Source organism: Mobula hypostoma, chromosome 23 (genome assembly GCF_963921235.1).
Source record: "Mobula hypostoma chromosome 23, sMobHyp1.1, whole genome shotgun sequence".
NCBI classification, from domain to species: Eukaryota; Metazoa; Chordata; class Chondrichthyes; order Myliobatiformes; family Myliobatidae; genus Mobula; species Mobula hypostoma.
The window spans coordinates 12,954,311-12,977,467 of record NC_086119.1 but is presented as its reverse complement, the minus strand read 5'-3'; the positions used below and the strand labels follow the sequence as shown (position 1 = coordinate 12,977,467).

At 44.4% G+C, this 23,157-nt stretch overlaps 1 protein-coding gene across 2 annotated transcripts; it reads left to right on the top strand.

The window, feature by feature from the left end:
• The first annotated feature begins 730 nt into the window (after positions 1 to 730).
• Positions 731 to 22,460, top strand: LOC134336969 (nitric oxide synthase, inducible-like). Of its 2 annotated transcripts, none has more exons than XM_063031707.1 (26): positions 731 to 959; positions 1,461 to 1,509; positions 1,894 to 2,013; positions 3,259 to 3,407; positions 4,641 to 4,803; positions 4,934 to 5,025; positions 6,202 to 6,343; positions 7,308 to 7,447; positions 8,494 to 8,668; positions 9,652 to 9,753; positions 10,045 to 10,239; positions 10,925 to 11,007; positions 11,242 to 11,386; positions 12,191 to 12,295; positions 13,141 to 13,193; positions 14,624 to 14,798; positions 15,885 to 16,017; positions 16,127 to 16,205; positions 16,291 to 16,481; positions 17,435 to 17,592; positions 18,488 to 18,698; positions 19,220 to 19,307; positions 19,418 to 19,539; positions 20,701 to 20,849; positions 21,404 to 21,598; positions 21,980 to 22,460. In XM_063031707.1, the coding sequence occupies exons 1-26, from the start codon at positions 865 to 867 to the stop codon at positions 22,028 to 22,030; spliced, it is 3,360 nt and encodes a 1,119-aa protein (XP_062887777.1). In that variant the 5' UTR covers positions 731 to 864; the 3' UTR covers positions 22,031 to 22,460. The 2 variants fall into 2 exon arrangements, with proteins under 2 accessions (XP_062887777.1, XP_062887776.1); XM_063031706.1 differs by having other exon boundaries at positions 1,891 to 2,013.
• Positions 22,461 to 23,157: the final 697 nt, after the last annotated feature.

The window sequence follows — 23,157 nt, the reverse complement described above, 5'->3', positions numbered from 1 at the left end:
TGTCCCATGCCTATGACACCCAACGGACGGGCTTCCTGTCACGGCGCGTTCACGTGACACCAAACTTTATTCAAGATTAAAGATTGTTTAATGTAATTTCTAGTGCACAAGTGTAAAGAAGAACGAAATAATTGTTATTTTGGATCCGATGCAGCACAAGAAAACGCAGTAAGATAAAGAACACAATAATAAAAAGTACAATAAATACAAATACGTAAGATTTTTTGTACTTAAGATCGGTTGCATTCCCATAAAGTGACGCTAGATACAGGAGTGTTGGAGCTTCAGGATGAAATGATAGCATAGTCGTGGCTGGCGTATTGTAACCAAACATTTATTGATGGAGGTAGGAGAGGGTCGTGTTGAATTTCTGTCTGGGTAAACTCCCCTGCCCCCTCTTTCTGAATAGCCCACGGGACGCGGGGGCACTGCCTAGTGTTTACTCACAAGGAGATGCGATATTCCTGCGTCCGAAAGTTTTGGAACTTGCTCGTCAAGTTAACGTCACGACGCTTTGAGCCAATCGCACGAAACCTACATTGAGGAAACTTCGCTTAAGTTTACCGCGATGTTGCAATTGGCGTGCTTCTGGTTTATCAGAGCGTTGAAATCAATGGGATTTTCCTACATTACAATAATTTGCATGTGTTACAAAATGGGCTGGACTTAATGACCACAGCAGGTATATAAATACCAGGACCATTCGGCAGCGGCAGTGAGCTCTCTGAAAGCAACTCGGGGAAGAGGTTTTAAACTTCACCGACTGAGAAAGCTGTGCATTGTTGTCCCCTCTGTCTTTCAGGGTTTGTTCAATAAGTTTCTGCCGTTTACCGGAGGAGCCGTTGTAGCGGAAAGGAAGCCAAGATGATGTGCCCATGGCAATTTCTAATGAAACCCAAGTACAAGGGAAAGTATGAGACCGGTGCCACGACGGATCTTAACAACAACGAGGAAAAAAGGTCAGAGACGACTTGAACGAACAACGAATTTGGGGAAAGGTGGGATGGGGCGGATTGATTTCTCTGGGGAAGTGCGCGATTGTTTCCAGAACCCTTCACCTCTAACCAAATCCCAATGCAAGCAGCGCCATATCCTCGAAACTGGCAAGGCGTTTGTAAATGTTTTGTTTAAATTATATCCGTTAGTTCATGTTAAGTTATCGGAGATCGCTACGCAATTTAGACAATTCAGATGTCTAGATGTCAATGCAACGTTGCGATAACAACGAACGAATAGTTAAATACATTGACCCTCAACGAAATTATCCCGGGATTTAAATCGTCTTGCCACGCATTTCTGAGATCCTCACATTAGGATGAGGAAATATGTTGAGGATAAACATGTCTTGTTTTAAATTATTCAATTTTTGAACGAGTTTGCAAGGAGTTTTTGTTAGAAACGATAGTGTCCAGTGTGAAGAGGCAGTCTTCTAATGATCTTCAACTGATTTCTTTCCCCAGCCTCAGCAATGGGTTCATCCACGATTTGAAGGACAAGTCTCCCCCTGAGGTTAGTGACAGACCGATTCTTACAGAAATTTCGTTAGCACAAACACCGTTTGCCAGAATACCATCAGGTTTCTTAACGAAATTGTCTTGGGATTTTCGACTCTTTCCCGTCCTAAATCGCTGGATTGGGAACTGCCCACAAAATGGGGGGGGGGGTGGGATAGACTATTGAACGAAAGATTGAAGAGGTAGTCCAGACTCTATTTTAAAGTTGGATACTTGTGTTTTTTTTAAACTCCAAAGCGAAAAACTTTTTTTTCATTCGTTTACTTGTAGAGGTAGATTAAGTTAATTAATTTAGAATGAATGCAAGTTTATTGAAAAGACGAAGAGCGTGCCCAGAAAGAAATTAAACTGAAATATGCTCTCCAATTGTCAACAGCAGCATGACATCAAAGAGATCACAACGGCCGGGCGCTGTCCTTACGCACCCAAGTTTGTGAGATTGTACAACATGGAAAATGGAGCGATGCTGCAGGATACTCTCCACCAGAAGGCTGTATCGGTAAAGATTCAGATTTCTATCACCAGGCAGCACAGGGTGAACTGTAGATGCTGGAAGTCCAAAGCAACACACATGAACTCCTGGAGGAAGCCAGCAGGTCGGGCAGCATCGATGGGAAAGAGTGAACAGTCGCCGTTTCGGACTGAGTCCCGATGAAGAGCGTCGACTCTTTATTCCTCTCCATCGAAACTGCCTGACCTGCTGAGTTCCTCCGGCGTTTTGTAGATGATGTTGTGTTACTTCACTTTCGCTCCGTCGTGGAAGGCACCTCCCAAACCCGGGGACCCGGGTTCGACTCTTAACTTTGGGCGTCGCCTTGCCCGTTGTTATTTAGACCCCTGTAAATCTTACCGTCCCGTTCCCCCCTCTCCACCACCCCACCCCCCCACACACACACACACACACACACACACACACGTCTACGCGGACAGCCACTCTGCAGCCCGAGGAAGGGTTGGGAAGCCCCGCCCCCGACTACTGGTTCGAGGTCCGATCAAATAGACTTCTGCCATTCGAGGAATGGGGAGAAAGGTAGAGGGAAAGGGGGGGGAAGGGTGCAGAGCATGTGGGGTGTGTGGTGGAACCGAGGGGAAGCGGGGAGTGTTAAGAATGTGGGAAGAAGTCAAAGGTGAGATTATTGTCATATACATAGGAGCAACGAAAAACTTATTGGCAGCAGCATCGCGAGTACATTGCATTTGATAAGCAGAGTTCTCAAGAAACATATACGCTAAACATCACAAGAGATTTTGCAGATGCTGGATATCTCGAGCAACACGCGTAAAATGGGTCTCGGCCCGAAACTTCAGCAGTTCCTGTCTTTCCCCATCCCCAGCCCCACAGAAGATGCTTGAACTGCTGAGTTCCTCCAGCATTTTCTGCGCGTTGCATAAAATTAACATAGATTGTAAAACAAAGATAGGGCGAAAAGAAACAGTGAAAACTCCTGTTCTTATTGGATGGGTTGGACCTCATCCCGCGGGTGGTAAACACCTGAACCGTGATCAGCAGGGCAGTGCACCTGTAAAAATGAGATTAAGGCGGGATTAGTGTAAATAGGTGCATGATGGCACGGAATCGATGGGCCGAAGGGCTTATTACCGTACTGCGACTGAGCGTTCACTTTCACCGCCTGGGAGGTAAAAACAGATCTATTCCCGGGGGGCAAAAGTCAGGGACACACTTCTAGTCAGGCGAGTAAACCGAAGTAATGCAGCTAATTCGCCTCTGTTGTGTCCTGTTCAGAAAATGCCGTGCCAGTCGAACGCATGCAGAGGGTCTCTCATGACCCCGAAAGCAATGACTCGAGGACCTCGCGATAAACCTGTCTCTCCTGAGGAGCTCCTGCCGCAAGCTTTGGAGTTCGTTAACCAGTACTACCAATCCTTCAAAAGGTAAGGACGGCGGTGCTGCGAGAATGGCCGGCTGATCTCCCCTCCTCCCCCCGCGCATTTTATCCGCTGTCATTTGCGCGAGTCAGGCAGATGTGAAAAACTATCACTTCACAGAAGATCGGGCAAAGCGCGGTTTGGGACTGTCCTCCAAAGTCGCTGCAGGCCCACCACTGCGGGACGGTGCCGTGACTAAATGTGTGCACCGCGGAGAGTTCCCACGAATCACTTTATTATGTTCAGAGTTCAAAGGGAGAGGCGCGGGATTTTTAAGGCGTCATTAAGATTTTTGTGGTAGAGCCACTGAGCGATGTGGCGCGGAAACAGGCCGTTCGGCCCGACTGGTCCCTACCGACCAACTTGTCTAACAGAGCTAGTCCCATTTGCCTGTGTTTGGCCCATCTCCCAACCTTTCCTGTTGGTGTACCTGTCTACACAAACCCGTACCTAACGGACCGAGCAGATTGACCTCTTAAAATACCTTTTAAAGGTTCTAATTGTCCCCACCGCTACCACTTCTTCTAGCAGCTCGTTCCATATACATACACCACCCTTTGCCCGTTTAAATCTTCCCCCATTCACTTTAAAACTACGCCCCTAACGTTTTGGGCTCCCCTAACGTGGGGAAAAGGACTGTCGCCTTCCACATTATTTCATGTGAATGCGAGAGGATTTCACTGTGGAGCGGAAACTCACCCAGAGCGTGGTAAACGTCTGGCAGCCGGGTCCTGAAGGAATGGGACAGACACAGAAAACTTTTGTGTTCCCAAAGAGCCGTGATCAGCAGGGCGATGGTCCTGATGATCAAGACTGGGGCAACAAAAAATAGGTCGGAGAAACTCAGCGGGTCAGGCAGCATATGGGTGTGTGTGTGGGGGGGGGGTGTTCAGCAACAGAGTGTTTAGTACTATCGGTTAATATTATCGAGCTAGTATTATTTCATGTGCTGTGTTTTGCACCTTGGTCCGGAGGAACGTTGTTTTGTTTAATTTGCATACATGGTTGAATGATAATAAAATTAAACTTGAATAGTTAACATTTTGGGTTTAAATCCTGCATTGGTGGGATTGCGCCGGGTGGCACTTTTCCAGCTAGCATAGACCAAATGACACCCTACTGTGCTGCAAAGTGCCAATGGTGAAAGCTAGCTGCGATTTACGTTGAGTTATTTTGAGTGAACAGCCCCAGCGATAATCGAGTTTCTGAGTTAATCATAGCGATCTCGCCCTCCCCCAGCCCCAGAACCGAAGAGCATCTGGCGCGCATTGAGCAGGTGACACAAAGCATCACCGACACGGGCACCTACGATCTGACCATGGACGAGCTGGTATTCGCCTGCAAGCAAGCTTGGCGGAACGCTCCTCGGTGCATCGGCCGTATCCAGTGGAACAATCTTCAGGTAGGAGCCTTCACCACACCCCCCGAACTGCGCACTCGCGCCAGGAGGCTTTTGTAATGCGTCCGGCTTCCTAGCCAACTAACGGGCAACGTCCAACTGAGGGACCCTATGTGCGTTTCTGTCTCTGCAGGTGTTTGACGCCCGCAAGTGCACCACCGCGAAGGAGATGTTCGAGCACATGCGCCGGCATTACGAGTACGCGACCAACGATGGCAACTTGAGGTACGGCCAGGCGAGCGTGTAAATGCCATTGCAGCTTCACTGGACGGCTTCCCTTTGCACACAGCTCTCTTGCCTGTTCTCTTAAATGCACCACATAAGTTTAAAAACTGCCTTTGATAAAGGAATGGTGTCGAATATTCCGTCCCATTTCTTGAGAATTCAGTAAAAAGCCTTAAGTGTTCTTCTGCGCAGCATTCGGACATAACATTCAGATAATTCAGATTGCTTATTTATAAAGTGAAGCCCTTACAGGAGGGACAGGAGCCTGAAGGCACACACACTCAGTGTTTTAGGAACAGCTTCTTTCCCTCTGCCATCAGATTTGTGAGCGGTCCATGAACACTATCTCGTTATTTCCGCTTTTTTTTTGCGCAGCTTCGCTACTTACTTATCTTGTGTGGATATCTTATTGTAACTTATTGCTGCTGCCTCAAAACAACATATATCAGTGACAATAAACCTGATTCTGTTTCTGACACATTCTCTGTAGAAATCTGGGAGAAGTGGTTCTCGCCCTAGGTTAATGTGCCCGCTGGATATCATTGAGCAAATACATTTCCCTCCTAATAATTTTCTTTTTGTGATTGAAACAAAATTTATCATTGCTTCAAAAAGAACTTTCAAATCTGTGTACCATTCAAAACAAGCAATTCTGGCGCTAATACAAAGTCATTGAACCTATGTTGCAGACACAAGCACTAATGAATTGTAGTCGCTAAGGTTATGTCCGACAGGGTTTCTCTGACCCACCTTCCCGCGCATCATCTGGGAGCTTATAGAAGTATTATGAGGGGTATAGATAGCATAGGTCGTGAGAGAATATTTCCCAAGATGAAAATGTCAAATCCTTTTCTTCCCCCCAGGCAGTTAATCTGATCAACCATTCTGGTTCTCTGTTAGTCAGAACCACCGTCCCCCCTGTATTACCTCATCCATTGCATTCTACTGTAAACACTTAAAATGCTTTTTATAATGCTGTTTACATTGTAAATACACACTGGTATTTATGACCTTTAACCTCCAAGTATATTTTTATCTAGTTGTTATAATTGTTGAGTGTTATTTTTTGTTGCATGTTCCACCAACACACCACGGCAAGTTCCTAATGCGTGTGAGTGTATATGGTGGATAAAGTTGATCCTTGGTCCTTATTCATGTGATCGTTTTGACCCATAGATCGACCATCACCGTCTTCCCTCAGAGGGGCGATGGAAAGCACGACTTCAGGATATGGAACAGCCAGTTAATCAAATACGCCGGGTATCAGATGCCAGATGGCACCATCATTGGCGATCCGGCTGGAGTTAATTTCACAGAGGTAAAGCACGGTCACGGTTCACTCACTGGTACCTTCACATTGCTGCACTGAATCACTGAGGAATGAGGAGACCAGCTCCCACGAGTCAGACCCCCCCCCCCAGAACCTAAAGCTATTTCAGACCCAGCCATCGTTTTCAGCACCAAGAACAGCAACCACCTCTACTTCGTAAAAAATTTAGAGATCCAAACCAATCATTCTTTCTGATAACTGCTTGTAGAGGAGCTACATGTTGAAAATATGAAGGTTCAGGAATAATTCCAGCTAGTTCATGGTGTGTTGATATCTCTTTTCTGTGTTATCCTGCCGTCTTATGGTCTTAACATTACTCCATGCCCCTTCCTACCCAGGTCATCTACTTGTCTTCCGGTATCAACCTCACACGTTTGATCCAAAGGAAAGAATTATCTCTATGCAGGTTGATTAATAATGCAATTCTGATGTGGCTGTGTAGCTGTTGCACTTAGTTCTGCATTGTTATACAATGAGGCATAAGTTGAAGGTGATTGGAGGAAAGTATAGGGGGGAATGTCAGAGGTAGGGTTCTGTGTAGAGTGGTACATGCATGAAACTCACCACCAGTAGTGCAGTTAGAGGCATATGCAAGAAGGACATTTTAGAAACTTAGGTAAGCACATGATTGATAGAAAAATGGAGGGCTATGTGGGAGGGAAGGGTTAGATTGATCTTAGAGTAGGTTAAAAGGTCGGCACAATATCATTGACTGAAGAGCTTGTACTGTATTGTTCTATCTTCTTGCTGTTATTGTTTTACCTTGTTCTACCTCAAAACACTGTGTAATAATCTGATCTGCATGAACAGTATGCAAGACAAGCCTTTCACTGTACCTTGCTACACGTGACAATATACTTAGTCCAATACCAATGCATCTTAAGGTTCTCTGCCAGGTGTTGCATCATCTTATGAGTTTCATTCTGAAGAAATTTGTCTGCTTCCATCTTAGGTGTGCATAAAACTGGGCTGGACACCTCGCTACGGTCGCTTTGATGTGCTTCCATTAGTGTTACAGGCCAATGGTCAAGATCCCGAAATCTTCGAAATTCCACCAGAAATGGTTCTTGAAGTGGAGCTCGAGCATCCAACGTAAGTTTCCTCTGGTCCGCAGAACTCATGTAGAATGGTCTCAAATTTCATACTGTCTATATACACGCTAGAGCTCAACACACACAAGGCTCAGTGGGTCAGGCAGCATCTATGGAGGGGAATGAACAGTTGACATTCCAGGCTGAAACCCTTCATCTGGACTGGAAAGAAAGGGGGAAGGAGCCAGAATAAGGAGGTGCAGAGGGGAGGGGTAGGAGTACAAACTGGCAGGTGATGGGTCAAACCAGGTGAGTGGGAAGGTAGGTGGGTGATATATAGAAGCCTTTATTCAGCATAACAAGCAGGCATCATTCTGGAGAGACTCTCGGTAAAGGCTCACAAACTTATAGTACATCACATTTTATAACCTTAAGATCAATGGTGAGACTAGGTGATTCAATGCACCTTCATAACTACAATGACATCATTTACTTCAATACTTTGGGTTGACAATGCTTCCTTTGAGTTACATATCCACATCCTCTGAATGTTCAAATACCTTTGCTGGGACACTTTCTGAACTTACACAATACTGTAGTGCAAATTCCTTAAAGGAATCTGTTCAAAGTAAATTCATTATTAAAGTACATGTATATCATCAAGAGATTCATTATATTGTGGGCAATGCCGGTGAATACCAGAAACACAGTAGAATCAATGGGGGGCGGGGAATGAAGGGAGAATCAGGAAGAGGTGGGGGCCATAATGAAAACAAGAAAAGGGGGTAGTGCAAGAAATCACCAGAATTTAGAAAAATCAATATTCATGCCATCAGGTTGGAGGCTACCCAGATGGAATACGAGGCATTTGTCCTCCAGCCTGAGCGTGGCCATGGACCGACATGCCAGAATGGGAATGGGAAGTAGAATTAAAATGGATGGCCACCAGGAAATCACATCTGTTATGGCAGACAAAGCAGAGGTTCTCAATGAAGCACCTTCACTGAAGATTACTTGTGCATCTACAGATAGGCCAGAGATTTGCTTCGCCTATGAAAACATGGCTTCTGTAACTGACTGAACTTTATCTTCTCCTTGTGCTTGCAGATATGAGTGGTTTAAGGACCTAAACCTCAAATGGTATGCTCTTCCTGCCGTGGCCAACATGTTGCTTGAAGTTGGAGGACTGGAGTTTCCCGGATGCCCTTTTAACGGCTGGTACATGAGTTCCGAGATTGGTGTTCGCGACCTCTGTGATGTTCAGCGCTACAACGTGTTGGAGGTACAATTATTTAGCTTTGCTCAGAACAGAGCTGCCTGATTTTCTGTCTAAGATAGGAGATCATCTGACAATGGTTTTGTGGGATGAAGAAATGTGGCGTTAACTAATTAGGAAACAGTTGTGGGTGTGATTCCCCAATGGTCTCTTTAAAACCAACATAAATACTTAAATACTAGCATATAGAGTACTGTGCAAAAGTCTTGCACTTTCCAGAAGGGAGCTTTTGGAAAAAGGTAGATTGCAAGGTGGGTAGTGTCCTCAATTGGTTTTCGTTCTGCCCAGTTCATTGTCCTGGATACATACAAGTCCTGCAGTGATAGCAGACTGTACCCAGTCAAGTTACAATATTCATAACCCTGTATTATTTCTATTGGGTGATATTGAAGGGATAAAACTGAAACTTAAATTGAATAAATATCAGAAAGAATTCATAAAAATTGTATTGGCAGTAGCTAAGAAGGCTATAGCAGTTACTTGGAAATCAGATTCGTATTTAAGTATGAATCGTTGGAACAATGAAATGGCTAGTTCTATTCCACTCGAAAAAATTACTTATAATTTAAGAGATAAATATGAAACATTTTTGAATATTTGGCGCCCTTATTTACAAAAGATAGGATGGCATATTTAGTTGCTCCGATGATGAAGACCTTGGTCCCTTGGGGAAAGTAATAAATAAATATACTAAATTTATTTTGAATCCCATGGAGCATGTGGAAACCTTCCAATATCCAGGCAGTTCTCTATTTTTTCTTCTTTCTTTCTTTCTTTTTTGGGTAGGGGTATATATCGGGGGGAAGGGTTAAGGGGAGGGGGAGGGTAGATATTATCTTTTCATGTATTCACTTTGAAAACTCAATAAAAATTATATTTTTTAAAAAAGTTACAGTATTCATCAATTGATTTATTTTTCTCAGTACCAACATGGAATTTGTCTGTTTTTAATCTGGTTGAAACTAATTTTTAATTACTTTGCATTGTAGGAGGTGGGGAAGAAAATGGGATTGGAGGTAAATAAGTTATCATCTCTGTGGAAGGACAAGGCTGTGGTGGAGATTAACGTCGCTGTGCTCCACAGTTTCCAGGTGAGGGAATTAATGATGTTCACTATCAAATCTTTTCACAGAGAGTCTACATAATAAAAAAAAGGTGTAATTCAACCATGGCTGATTTATTTTCTCTCCCAACCCCATTCTCCTGCCTTCTTCCCATAATCTTTGCCATTTTTACAAATCAAGAACCTATCAACCTCTACTTTAAGTATGCCCATGACTTGGCCTCCACAGATCCACCATCCTCTAGCTAAAGTTTGTTCCTTGGTTATTCTCCACACACCAGGGCTTTAGAACTTTAACCTCATAATGTTCTGCTTTCAGAAAAAGAATGTCACCATCATGGACCACCACACTGCCTCCCAGTCCTTCATGAAACATTTGGAGAACGAGTTCCGGCTAAGAGGAGGTTGCCCTGGAGACTGGGTCTGGCTGGTGCCACCAATGTCCGGAAGCATCACGCAGGTGTTCCACCAGGAGATCCTGAATTACATCCTCAGTCCTTTCTTCTATTATCAGGTAATTGACAACCTAAGGACCATCACTCCTACCAGTATGTACACTGGGTATGAAAAGTGGAACCAAGTTAATCATGCCCTTGACTTAGCATAGTACTGGTGTCACTTGGGATACTATGACTAGCCCCACTACCTCTGAGAGTACAAGAAACCATAATTTCACAGTCTGTTAACTCCAGGCTAGTCTGCAATTGAAAGATCATTTTTGTCAATGTCAAAGAAACATGTCTTATGAGGAAAGGTTGAGTGAACAAGGACTTTTCTCTTTGGAGCAGAGGAGGATGGGAGATGACTTGATAGAGATATATATGATTATGAGAGGCATGATAGACTGGACAGCCAGGGTCTTTCTCTATCAGGGTGGCAATGGCCAATACTAGACAGTGTCCCCTCAAGGTGAGTGGAGGAAAGTTTAAGGGAAATATCAGAAGTTTTACACAGAAAATAGTAGGTGACTAGAACATACAGCCCGGGTAGTGGTTGAGGCTGATACCATAGAGACATTAAGAGATTCTTAGTGCAGGGATGTAAGAAAAATTGGAGGGTTGTGGGCTGTGAATGGTTAGATTGATCGTGGGTTATGTGTATATAGGTCAACTTAGCGTCGGTGGCCACAGGGTCCATACTGTGCCATACTGTTCCATGGTCCATAATAGTTCTCACCTACCACTGTCCTGTATTCACAGATTGATGCTTGGAAAACACACGAGTGGAAAGATGAGAGACTGAAACCAAAGAAGAATGAGATCAAATTCAAACATTTAGCAACGTAAGCTTGTCAAAACATCCATTCTTTCTTCTGCAGTGTAGAGGCTTTGAGAACCCAATGAGCCATAAGGCTTCTTGTTTTGTTTGTGAATTCTGTTCTCTTAATCCTTGAAGTTTTGAGGTGGCGGGGCAGGGGGGTGGTGGGCAGCAAATGTGTGGGAACAAGGAGAAACGGTCATTTTCCTAGAAATACCTTCAGCGAGGATATTTGTTAATGCTGTTGCTTTCTCTTTAGGGCGGCACTATTCTCTTCTGTTCTGATGAAGAAGACCATGGCCAAGAGAACAAAAGCAACAATTCTCTACGCCACCGAAACGGGAAAATCTGAAACCTTTGCCAAACGGCTGTCCACACTGTTCAACGGTGCTTTCAATGCCAAGGTAAGTAAAATAAAATGAAAAGCCACCACATATTTTTATTTTAGCGGCGGGGGCTTATATACCTAAGGATGCAGTTATGTAACAAGGTCGCTGTTGTAATGTGACAGGAGCAACAACAATGTATCCCAGGGAAACACTGACCCTTCACCTAAATCATCACCAATGTATCAAAGTAAACTTGGGGCAATTGGCTTTGCATCACATGACCTGCTCCTAACTCATCTGAAATTGACAAAGTCTGTGAAAATGACTGAAAAGAAATGGAAAACTCATCCTAGAGGAAGAGTATGGGAGTGCAGTGGTTAGAATACAGCGCCAGTGACTCAGGTTCAGTTCTGCTGCAAGTTGCACGCTTTCCCCATTACCACGTGGATTTCCTCTGGAGATGTACAGGTCAATAAGTTCATTGGTCACATGGGTGTAATTGGGCAGCGCGGGCTCATTGTGCTGGAAGGACCTGTTACTGTGCTGTATCTCTAAATAAAAACAAAATTTGGGAAGGACTGTGTTGTATTCTACTTGTTGAATGCTGGAGGAACTCAGCAGGTCTGGCGGGGTCTATGGAGAGGAATAAAGAGCTGATATTTTGAACTCAGACCCTTCATCAGCACCCAGCAACATATTCCAGCTGAAGCTGAGGTGCCACAGGTTTAGTCACCTGCTTTCAGGTGTGTTCAAGGGTGCTGGCTCTACTTTGATGTACTCAATAATTAGGCACAAAACAAGATGTTTTAATTTAGAATGAACCTCTGCATCCATCATGACGTTAATGGATGTTCTACTATGATTGGTTCTCACCTTCAGGTTGTCTGCATGGATGACTACGATATGAATGATCTAGGCAAGGAGTCTCTGGTCTTGGTGGTCACCAGCACCTTTGGAAATGGAGATTCACCTGGAAATGGAGAGGTAAGCAGAGTGTTTTTTGGAAGAGCTTCTGACTAATTGAATCCCCTCGCCAGGGCTAAGTAAGTGGTGCCAAGTCCATTTGTCCCACCTAGGCCCAGGTTAGATAATAAAATCAACATCAGTAAATCAAGATCAATAACCCAGGTCACAAAGGTATCTGCCGTTTGTAGTGTGATTGATGACAGATTGTGCAGTGGAAGCAGAGAACTTGCAGTACTATGCAAAAGTCTTTGGCACATATATATAGCGAGGGTGCCTAAGATTGTTGCACAGTACCATACTCATCATCATGGAGCAGAGAGCGGGTTTGTAAATCTGGCGGGAGCAAAGGACGTTGGGAATGGCAAGGGTGGAGCGCCGCAGGAGGGGTGAGGGACATGTGGCAGAGAAGGAGTGCCAGGGGGGAAAGCTCATTTGATTCCAAACGATTGGTTTATTGCTCATTATAACAACACAGTGCAAAAGGCTGAGGTGCCCTAGCTATATGATTGTAAAGAGTTGATATTCCAAGCTGAGACCTTTCACCAGAACCCTTCGACATGTTCCAACTAAAGCTGAGATACCACTGACTTGTGCACAATATTGTAGAACATTGAACAATACAGCACAGGCCCTTTGGTAGGAGTCCAAGGAACACAGAGGAGGGAAGGGCAGGAAAGATAGGTAAATCCAACACTACAGAGTAGGAAAAACCTTGAAAATGAATTCCATCTTGGATTAGAATTGGAAACTAGTATTGAAACTCTTGAGAACATGATGTAAATTCTTTTAAAATAAAAATAAATCATTTTCTCGCAATGCAACATCTATTATTTTGATTAAACAATATAATGCTTTGCCTGCAGATATTTAAGAAAGCCTTGTTCACCAAGAAGCTGTTGAAAGCATACAAATTCAGGTAAAACTTTACACTATTTGGCTTTGATAAGTTCTACAGTCTCCCGTTTTCTTATTTCCTTACAACAGGGAAGGGGCCTATTCCATCCATCCAGTCTATGCTAGCTCTCAGGGGAATCGCATCTCCCCCCATTTATATCCCTGTAACACGTTCACTCTCAGATACCCATGAGCACAGTCTGAATTCCCTTTCACTCAGGTTGATGAGGAGAAATTTACAGATCTTCGAGATGTGGAAAGGACACCTACACAGTCATGGGGAAGATGTGCAAACTAGACACAGGGAGTGGAGATCTGAACTGAATGCCAGTCTCTTGAGGTGTGGGGAAGCAGCACTACCTGAAGCATCACTATACCCTTTGCCACCTGAATCAACCAAATCTAGTCAGGGGCAGTCTTGTTATTTACATATAAGGTCATAGCTCCCCCTGCTGACTTCAATACTTGAGACGTCAGTACCACAAACAGATACTTTGTACCCTGTACTTTAGCCAGTACTTATCTCTCAGTCATCTCCTGTCCCGCACGCTGAACATTTCCATTAAGCCGTAATTCAAAATCCTTTCGTAACATTTCTGCCTTAATACTTGCTAAAACTTGTTAACAGCAAAATCAGATTCGGAATCAGGTTCAATGTCACTGCATCCAGTGTGGAATTTATTCTTTTGCAGCAACAGTACACATAGTACATTCAAAAATCTATAAATTTTTTATATATATACACATACACACACACACATATATAAACACAGTGTATATATAAAATTAATTATTAAATCCATTCCTGCCTGTGGCCATCAAACTTTACAACTCCTCCCTTGGAGGGTCAGACACCCTGAGCCAATAGGCTGGTACTGGACTTATTTCCTGGCATAAGTTGCATATTACTATTTAATTATTTATGGTTTTATTACTATTTATTATTTATTGTGCAACTGTAATGAAAACCAATTTCCTCCAGAATCAATAAAGTATGACTATGACTAAATAAGTCATTCAAAAAGAGAGATAAATACTAAAGTAGTGTTCATGGGTTCATTGTCCATTCAGAAATCTGAAGGCAGAGGGGAAGAATTTGTTCTTAAAACGTTGAGTGTGAGTCTTCAGGCCCTGAACCTCCTCCCTGATGGCAGCAATGAGAGGAGGGCATGTCCTGGGTAATGCGTTGAGGCATTGCCTTTTGAAGGTCCTGGGGAGGCTAGTGCCCATGATGGAGCTGGCTGGGTTTGCAAACCTCCTGCAGCTTTTTCCAACCCTGTGCAGTTGCCCCTCCGCACCAGGCAGTGATCAACGGGCAAAATATAGAACAGAAGTGAGCAGCTTGGGTCAGGAAAAGAGCATTAAGAGAACCAAAGCTTATAAAGGGACATTTCATATTGAAGACAGGAAGTGACCCTTCAAAGCTAATGGTGGAACTGTTTTCCCCCTCAGGTACTCCATCTTTGGCCTAGGTTCTCGCATGTACCCACAGTTCTGTGCTTTCGCCCACACACTTGATAAGAAGCTGGAACAACTCGGGGCCATCCGCTTGACATCGACAGGAGAAGGAGATGAGCTTGGCGGCCAAGAGGAGTCCTTTGTGGATTGGGCCATTAGCACGTTCAAGGTAAATTACAGATGCATGGAATCAAGTGTGGGGGTAGGGGATGGAGAGGGCAGATGGGAACAGTGGACAGGGGAGTGGGAGGAAGCCCGTCCATTGCATTTAATGGAATTTTAAAACTAGTTTCAAATTCCCTGGGTGGCCTGATGTGATTTGAATGTAAGAACCCACACAAACTTCTGGAAGAATAAAGCATAGAGGGAAGTATTCCAGCTGTACACCTAAAATGCTGGAGGAACTCAATAGGTCAGGCAGCATTTATGAGAGGAATAAAGAGGCAACGTTTTGGGCTGAGACCCTTCATCAGGAGGTCAGTTCTGTCTGACCTGCTCTCCCAGCATTTTGTGTGTGTTCCTTTTGGATTTCCAGCATCTGCTATTCCACCTGGGTAGCCTCCAACCTGATGGCATGAATATCAATTTCTCCTTCTGGTAATTTTCTTTCCCTCTCCCTCCACACTCTGGCCTCTTATCTCTTCTCAAGTGGATCTCCTCCTCGTTCCCTTTCCCCTATGGTCCACTGTCCTCTCCTATCGGATCCCTTCTTCTCCAGCCCTTGAACTTTTTCACCTATCATCTTCTAGCTATCCTCCTTCCCCTCCCTCCTCCCACCCCCACCAACACCTTTTTATTCTGGCATCTTCCACCTTCTTTCCCAGTTCTGAAGAAGGTTCTCGGCCAGAAACATCGACTGTTCATACATTTCCATGAATGCTGCCTGACCTGCTGAGTTCCTCCAGCATTTTGTGTGTGGTGCTTTGGATTTCCAGCATCTGCAGGATTTTATGATCTGCAGAACCTCTTGTGTTTGACGTGTGAACCTGGTGTCTCTGGGTTTCAAGCCCACTATCAGGGTGTTGCACCCTTCCCTTTGTTACCTTGAGGAGATCAGTTTAACCCTGGACTGGTCTAATGGACACACTTAGCAGAACAACCCTGCTTTCCCACACTGTGACTTGGTGATCAAACATTCACCTTTTGCCTGGACTCTCACAACAAATGTACCTGTGCTCTCCTCAAACTCCCGGCCATAGTTGTAAACCACGCTGTCTAGGGAAATGATTACCACCCCTTCTTTACTATTAAACAGATGGCATGCAAAGTCTTCAATGTGCGGGGTAAGGTGGAGCTTGGGCAGTTCAAGGAGGCCGCTAAAAGCAGCGTGTGGGACCCCAGCCGCTACCGATTCGTAATGGAGTCCAGCTCACTGGATCTATGTTCAGGTATCCATCCACACACAAAGCCTCTAACAGACACCTTTTGGCACTGCATTGCTTTTGGTATTTCCATTATAGGCTGTGAGTAATCACTCTCTTTTTAAAATTTCCTCAGTTATCTCCAAAATGCAAGGGAAGAAAATTCTGCCGATGAAGTTAAAATCAAGGAAGAACCTTCAGAGCTCAGAATCCAGGTATGCCACAGCTACTGTAAGGAAAGACCAACCTCTTTCTTCCCAATGACTCTTTGAGTGCTTACCTGGCTCTCTCTGTTCGCAGCCGTTCTACCATCCTGGTTGAGCTGACGTGCGAGGATCCCAATAACCTGCAGTACCTGCCCGGGGAGCATGTTGGAGTTTTCCCTCGCAATCAGGAGGCCCTCGTCAGCAACCTGATGAAGAGGCTGAAGGAGATGCCAACTCCACATCAGTGTGTCCAAGTGGAGGTCAATAATGGCAACAGTGCCAAAGGTAAGTGCAGTGTTGCAAACCATTGCTAGTTCCCTTCGACAGATATAATTAAAAGTCCTCACCGGCTCTTTTCATAACCTTCCCATTTCAAGAGGACTGGAATATTAATGCGAAGATGAGGGTTTAGAAGGCATTGGTCAGACCATATTTGGACGATTGTGAGTAGTTTTGGGCACCACGTTGAAGAAAGGATCTTCTGGTTTTGGAGAGGGTCCAGAGAAGATTCACGAGAATAATCCAAGGAATGAAAGGGTTAATGTATTTGATGGCTCTGGGCCTGTACTCACTGGAGTTTAGGAGAATGAGAGAGGATCTCATTGTAAACTATTGGATATTGAAAGGCCTAGATAGAGTGGACATGCAGAGGACGTTTCCAATAGTGGGAGAGTCTAGTTCCAGAGGGCACAGCCTCAGAATAAAGGGACATCAAGCAGGAATTTAATTAGCCAAAGGGTGGATAGTCTGTGGAATTCATTGCTGCAGATGGCTGGGGAGACCAAGTCATTGGGTATATTTAGAGCGGAGTTTGATAGTTACCTAACTGCTAAATGCATCGAGGTTATGGGGAATGGGGTTGAGAGCGACAATATATCAACCATGATCGAACGGCACAGCGCACTCGATGGGCTGAATGGCCTAAGGCTGCTTCTTTGGCTCATGATCTAACCTAGGTTTCTACATTCAGTTACCACTGAGTACAATTTTCCACCTTCCGCTACAATGAGTGAAATCTGGGTTTCCTGTGAGCAAACCTCATCCAATTCTGCTCAAAGTACTGAACATTTTTGAAGGAATTGACCCTCAAGTACACCTACCCAGCTTGGTGGGATTCCTACTAATTTCCTTGTTCAGTTATCACAATTTTCCTGCCATTCAGAGGGATGATAGCTTCAAACCAGCCTCCATCTTGGGGACTTTAGACTGATTGACCTGGTGTCCATTGCTTTGTGCAGACTGGAAAGCTGATGAAAGGATCCCAGCGTGCACTCTCGAAGAGGCATTTACCCATTTCTTGGACATCACCAGTCCACCTTCTCAACACCTCCTAAAGAAGTTTGCCCAGCTGGCGAAAGACGAATCGGAGAAGAATCGAATACTGGAACTGAGTCAGGTGAGCACAGGGTCCCGCCCTGCCAGGGTTGTGTCTGTCCACGTAACCAGGGGAACCGAGGGAGGCGGCGGAAACAGGATGGTCATTGGTCACCCTGGTTCTACAGGTACACGTCGCCCTTGAAGTGTGATGACTGCTGTATTGTAGGGAAACATGGGCACGAGCTGCAGCAAGACCCAGAGACACCAATGACATGGCCAAGTATGAGGGCCACTTCTCTGAAGGACATCAACGAACCAGTTGAGGCTTTTACCATCCAGAAGTTTGTCTGACTGTGTGATGGTGGGGTGGGGGGGGGTGCTATCAAAATTAATCCCAGCCCATGTAATGTGGATAATTTGACAAAGCTGGATGCAATATACGCATATTTCCTGTCTGCCCCGACACTGAACTGGGAGACGATAATGATCGGGATCCAATCAGATTCTATAGCGAATCCGATTAAAACTGACCCCCTTTGTTCCAAATTACCAGAGTTGTCGAATTCTGTTTCTCAATTTGTAGCATCGAACGCCTAAATTATATTTAGAAAGGCGTTTAGAATTCTTATCGTGGATGTGGATACCCCCAACCTCTCTTAGAGGTTCCAACTTCCACTGGTTACAATCAATAAGTTTGCCACAACAGTCACCAACATCAGTGTCCTTGCATCAAAGGACATGCCTCCTGCTGAAAGTGCTGACAGTGTTTGGAGGGAGTGAATAGTTGCCTCCCATCCCCCTCCACCACTCCCTACTCTAGACATCCACTCAGCCAGGTCAGCTGACATATCAAAAAAAGAGACAATTTATTGAACCTAACAATATTCTGGTTCTTTAGTTAAAGATTCAACAAGTATTAGAGGTTGTATTCTAAATTATTTCCTATCTAATCCCGGTTTGCTCTTTCTTTGCAGAATTCCCAGGAGTATGACAAATGGAGGTCCTTCTACAGCCCCAACATCCTCGAATTCTTAGAGGAATTTCAGTCCATCCATTGCCCTGCCATGTTCCTCTTCACTCAGTTAATGTTGCTGAAGCCCAGATATTACTCCATCAGTTCTTCATTAGATATGAACCCAGGAGAGGTCCACCTGACTGTTGCGGTTGTGAACTACAAGACTAGAGGTAAGGAGTATTGCATGACATCTAGTTGATCGATTTAAAAATGTAGGGCTGCCTTATGAAGGATAAACCTTAAACATTAAAATTGACCAATCTTTAGAACTTGGACTCCAGCTGCCAAGCTGGGGCATTTTATTGGTTCAGTGGACGAGTACAATTATAGAATATGTCTCTATACACTACAATTATAAAGTATATTGTGGGCACATCAAACAATATCGGTAATTTAACCCTTAGGACATGAAAAGAGTCTACTGGGTCTCGATGACCAGCAGGCACACATTTACACTAATTCTATTTTATTCTCCCTCAACGTTGCCACCAATTTACCTCAGATTCTCCCATCCACTAGGGGGCAATATACAGTGGCCAACCCTTTCACTTAAATGGGAGAACAAATCATGTAAGAGTCCCTGCATAGTGAAGATGTCAAGGGATTGCATTCCCACTTGAGTTATGACCCACATTGCTGAGATGGGGACATAGGAACTGCACTTGACTGATGCTTTTCTTCTTGTATTTAGATGGACAGGGCCCTATGCATCATGGTGTCTGCAGTACCTGGCTCAACAACGTCAAGAAAGATGATGTGATCCCATGTTATGTGCGAAGGTAGGCTATTTTCAACTTGTTCTTTGAAACAACGTCTTTCAAGCTCAGAAATGAACGTAAAGCAACAAGAAGGCCAAAAGTGAATAACTGATTCCATGTTACGATTCCAGCACTGCGGGATTCCATCTTCCAAAGAACCAGTCGAAGCCCTGTATACTGGTGGGCCCAGGAACGGGAATCGCTCCCTTCAGAAGCTTCTGGCAGCAGCGGCAGCATGACTTCGAGAAAAAAGGTGCGTTCCAGGACATAGCTTTGATGGCCAAGATGTCACCTACATTAGTCTGACACAGAGTACAGGCACTTCCTGTGTTACAGATGGCCCGATCTACAAAAATCAAACTTTATGCAAATTCTCCCATGCCTTTTTAGAATTGGAATTGGCGTTGGTTTATTACTGTCAGAGATACAGTGAAAAGCTTGTCATGCAGGTTGTTGGTACAGATCAGATCTTTGCATTGAGCTAGAACAAGGTAAAACAATTTCAGAGCAGAATAAAGTGCAGCAGCTATGGAGGAAAATCAGAAACCGGTTTACTTACACTGACACGTGTCGTGAAATTTGTAGTTTTGTGGCAGCATAAGAAGTTAGAACAAGTTAGAATAAACAAAATAAGTCAGTGCAAAAATGCTGCTGTGTTCATGGACCAGGTAAATCATAAGGTCCAAGATGATAATGAGGTAGATTGTGAGGTCAAGAGTCCAACTTAAAACATTTTGCAATTGGTAATGTTTCATGGGTTTCATTAATGACTGTTCTGGTATGTATTCAATTAGTTCAATTATGGAGATTATTCAATTAAAATGAACAATTATAGTAAGCACATGCAGCACGATGTGATGTGGACAGGTATAGAAAACAGACGTTTCGGACTTGCGCCGAAATCATCTTCTAGACAGTTCTCCGAAAGGAGACCCCTGCGTAACACGGGGGCTGCCTGTACCAATGTCTAACGTCGCCTCCTGTACACATTTACCAATGGCAATAACAAGGAAAGAGCAAGATTCAGTGCAATGGTCTCTGTCTTGCTTGGGCAGGTAACAGGGATTTCTCGGTCCCTGGTTTTTATATGAAAAGGGAAGAGGAACTGCATAAACATTCGAGGGAGGAAGTTGTTAAAAATTGCCTCCTGAACTGCAGTCTCTAACTGAGCGGTTCAGAGTTGGGGCCAATCCACGCTCTCTCACTGCTCACCAGTCACCCACCCAACTTCCCCAATCTTTCTGGGCCAACTTGACATCATGCGAAAGACAACGTTAGATTCATATTTGGTCGCAACACACACACACAATGCAGGAGGAACTCAGCAGGTCAGGCAGCAGCTACAGAGAAGAATAAAGAGTTGATGTTTTGGACTGAGATCGTTGTATTCAGTTGGAATCTTGGTTTTATTTAGGAATCAAAGGCGGATCCATGACTTTGGTGTTTGGATGCAGAGAGTCACAAAAGGATCACATTTATAAGGAGGAAACGCTGGAGCTTAAGGCCAAAGGCATCCTGGAAGGTGTTTACACAGCTTTCTCCAGGGAGCCGGGTATGAAAAAGGTAAGTTAACCCTCTGAATCGACGATGATGGTGCATTTTGCTTTTCCAGCCTCATATTTCCTGGCTGTTCTGTCAGCCTCTTGTAGCACTGAGGCACGTCGTTCCCCAATTCCCCAAGGACAGCCCGTCAATCAGCCATGAGCATAGGTGATTGGCAGGTGTCATTCCTAAGAATGAAGAAGAGAGAATTTTCAACGCTATTATCCAGTGTTCCTCTGTAGAAATCTGATTACTCACCTCACTCCCAGGGAGTCGGGCTGCCCATTTAAACAACTTCAAAGTACCTAATGACATAATGCTACCCAGGGGGTGGTGGGCCCAGGTTTGAGATCCACAGAAAGCATTACCAACACTAAAACAATCTCTCTGTTGGAGCGCTTCATTGCCCTGGAGACTGGATGAGAACATGGTGCCGAGGGTGACCCTGGGCCCCCATGTGAGGCCCCTAATTTTTGGATGGGTGGGGGCTATGCAGCTGCAGAGTTTTGTTGTTACTGCATTCCAAAGCAAGGTCAGTGTATCCTCATTTCTGCATCCGCTCCTGTCCCAACCAGACTTACGTGCAAGATATTCTTCGGGAAAAGCTGGCAGCTGAAGTCTACAGGGTACTGCACGAAGAGAAGGGCGATATCTACATCTGCGGCGAGATCAAGATGGCACAGGATGTCACCGACACCCTGAAGGCCATCGTCGCCCAGCAGGGAAACATGGACATCGAGGATGCTGATGTATTCCTCACAGAGTTGAAGGTAGGTCTGATACGTCAGATTTATCACCTGTACTGCGAAACGCATCATCTGCATTAACAGCCAACACAGCTAAGGGTGTGTTAGGGGCAGGCCATAATGTCACCACACATTCCAACACGTCCATCATGTTCAGGAGATCAACACAAACAGCAGCATTAACAACAAAACAAACAGCAGTAGTATAACAAGGGTTATACAGTAGTATTCCCCAGAGGCCAATAGAAAATGGCTGTCAACACTCCTCCGCTTTAAGATGAGATTTGAGGCATGCACACGAGGTCCGCAGCAATACAATTGTAACTCAATTTCACAACTTATCAGTATTGTCCTAAATGGTTATCCTAGACTGTGTTTTAACTCAATATTTCTTTAATTTCTCAGAACCAGAAGCGTTATCACGAAGACATCTTTGGGGCAACGTTTCAGAAATGATGACACAATGGCACAACTGACGCCAGAGACGAGTCTGTCACAAACATTATCAATGAGGGAAAAGACTCGATGACAGTGGAGGTTCTTCGTGCTGCTTTTTTGTACTCCAGATGTCTGCTTGCTACTCTAAGGACCAAAAAGGACCTCGTTTCCACTGTGATACATAGCCTTCAACTTCACACCCACATCTACAAGCATAAGTGGAAATCAAAAGAGATTCAAAACAGTCCTTTGCACTTAAATATGAAACTTGTTGCAATCTTCTTTAATAACTGAACAGTTAAATAGGACAAAGGTCGAAATGGAGATTTTTCATGCACTTTATTAAAACCCCTATGCAACTTCATTCTATGTTGGATGTAAATAGCAGCTGGCTGCTGAGTGTAATAATTGATGTATAGCAGTAAATTATCAATTTTAATAAAGCACTTTGAACTGTATTTCAGATTGTGGGTGTCTTATCTGTTTTGCACAAGAGATTCGGCGGATGCTGGAAATCCAGGGCAACACGCACGAAGTGCTGGAGGAACTCAGCAGGTCAGGAAGCATCTATGCAGGGATCCGGTCGGAACCTGGTGAAGGGCCCGCGACCCAAAGCATCAACTGTTGATTCCTCTCTGCAGATGCTGCTGACACGCTGAGTTCCTTCAGCATTTTGTGTGCTGTACCCTGCTTTGTTTGGTGTTTCTGACAGCTCTTCAGATGCTTCTGTAACCACTAAGGTCAAACTAAACAGTCCTTCTCCTGGTGCGGACTAAAGGGAGCCACAGGATTGAACAGGTTAAAATATGAGGAATGTTTGATGGCTCTAGACCTGTTTTCACTGCAGCTTAGAAGAATGTTTTGTGGGGGAGGGTGAAGTTCTTAATGAAACCTATGGAATATTGGAAGTCCTAGATAGAGTGGCTGTGGAGAGGATGTTTCTTATTAGAGGGGGAGTCTAGGACCAGAGGGCACAGCCTCAGAATGGAAGGATGTCAATTTAGAACAGAGATGAGGAGGATTTTCTTTAACCAGAGTACGCAAAATCTATGGAATTCATTGCCATGATGGCTATGGAGGCCAAGTTATTGGGTATATTTAAAGTGGAGGTTGATTCTACATCAGTAAGGATGTCCAAGATCACG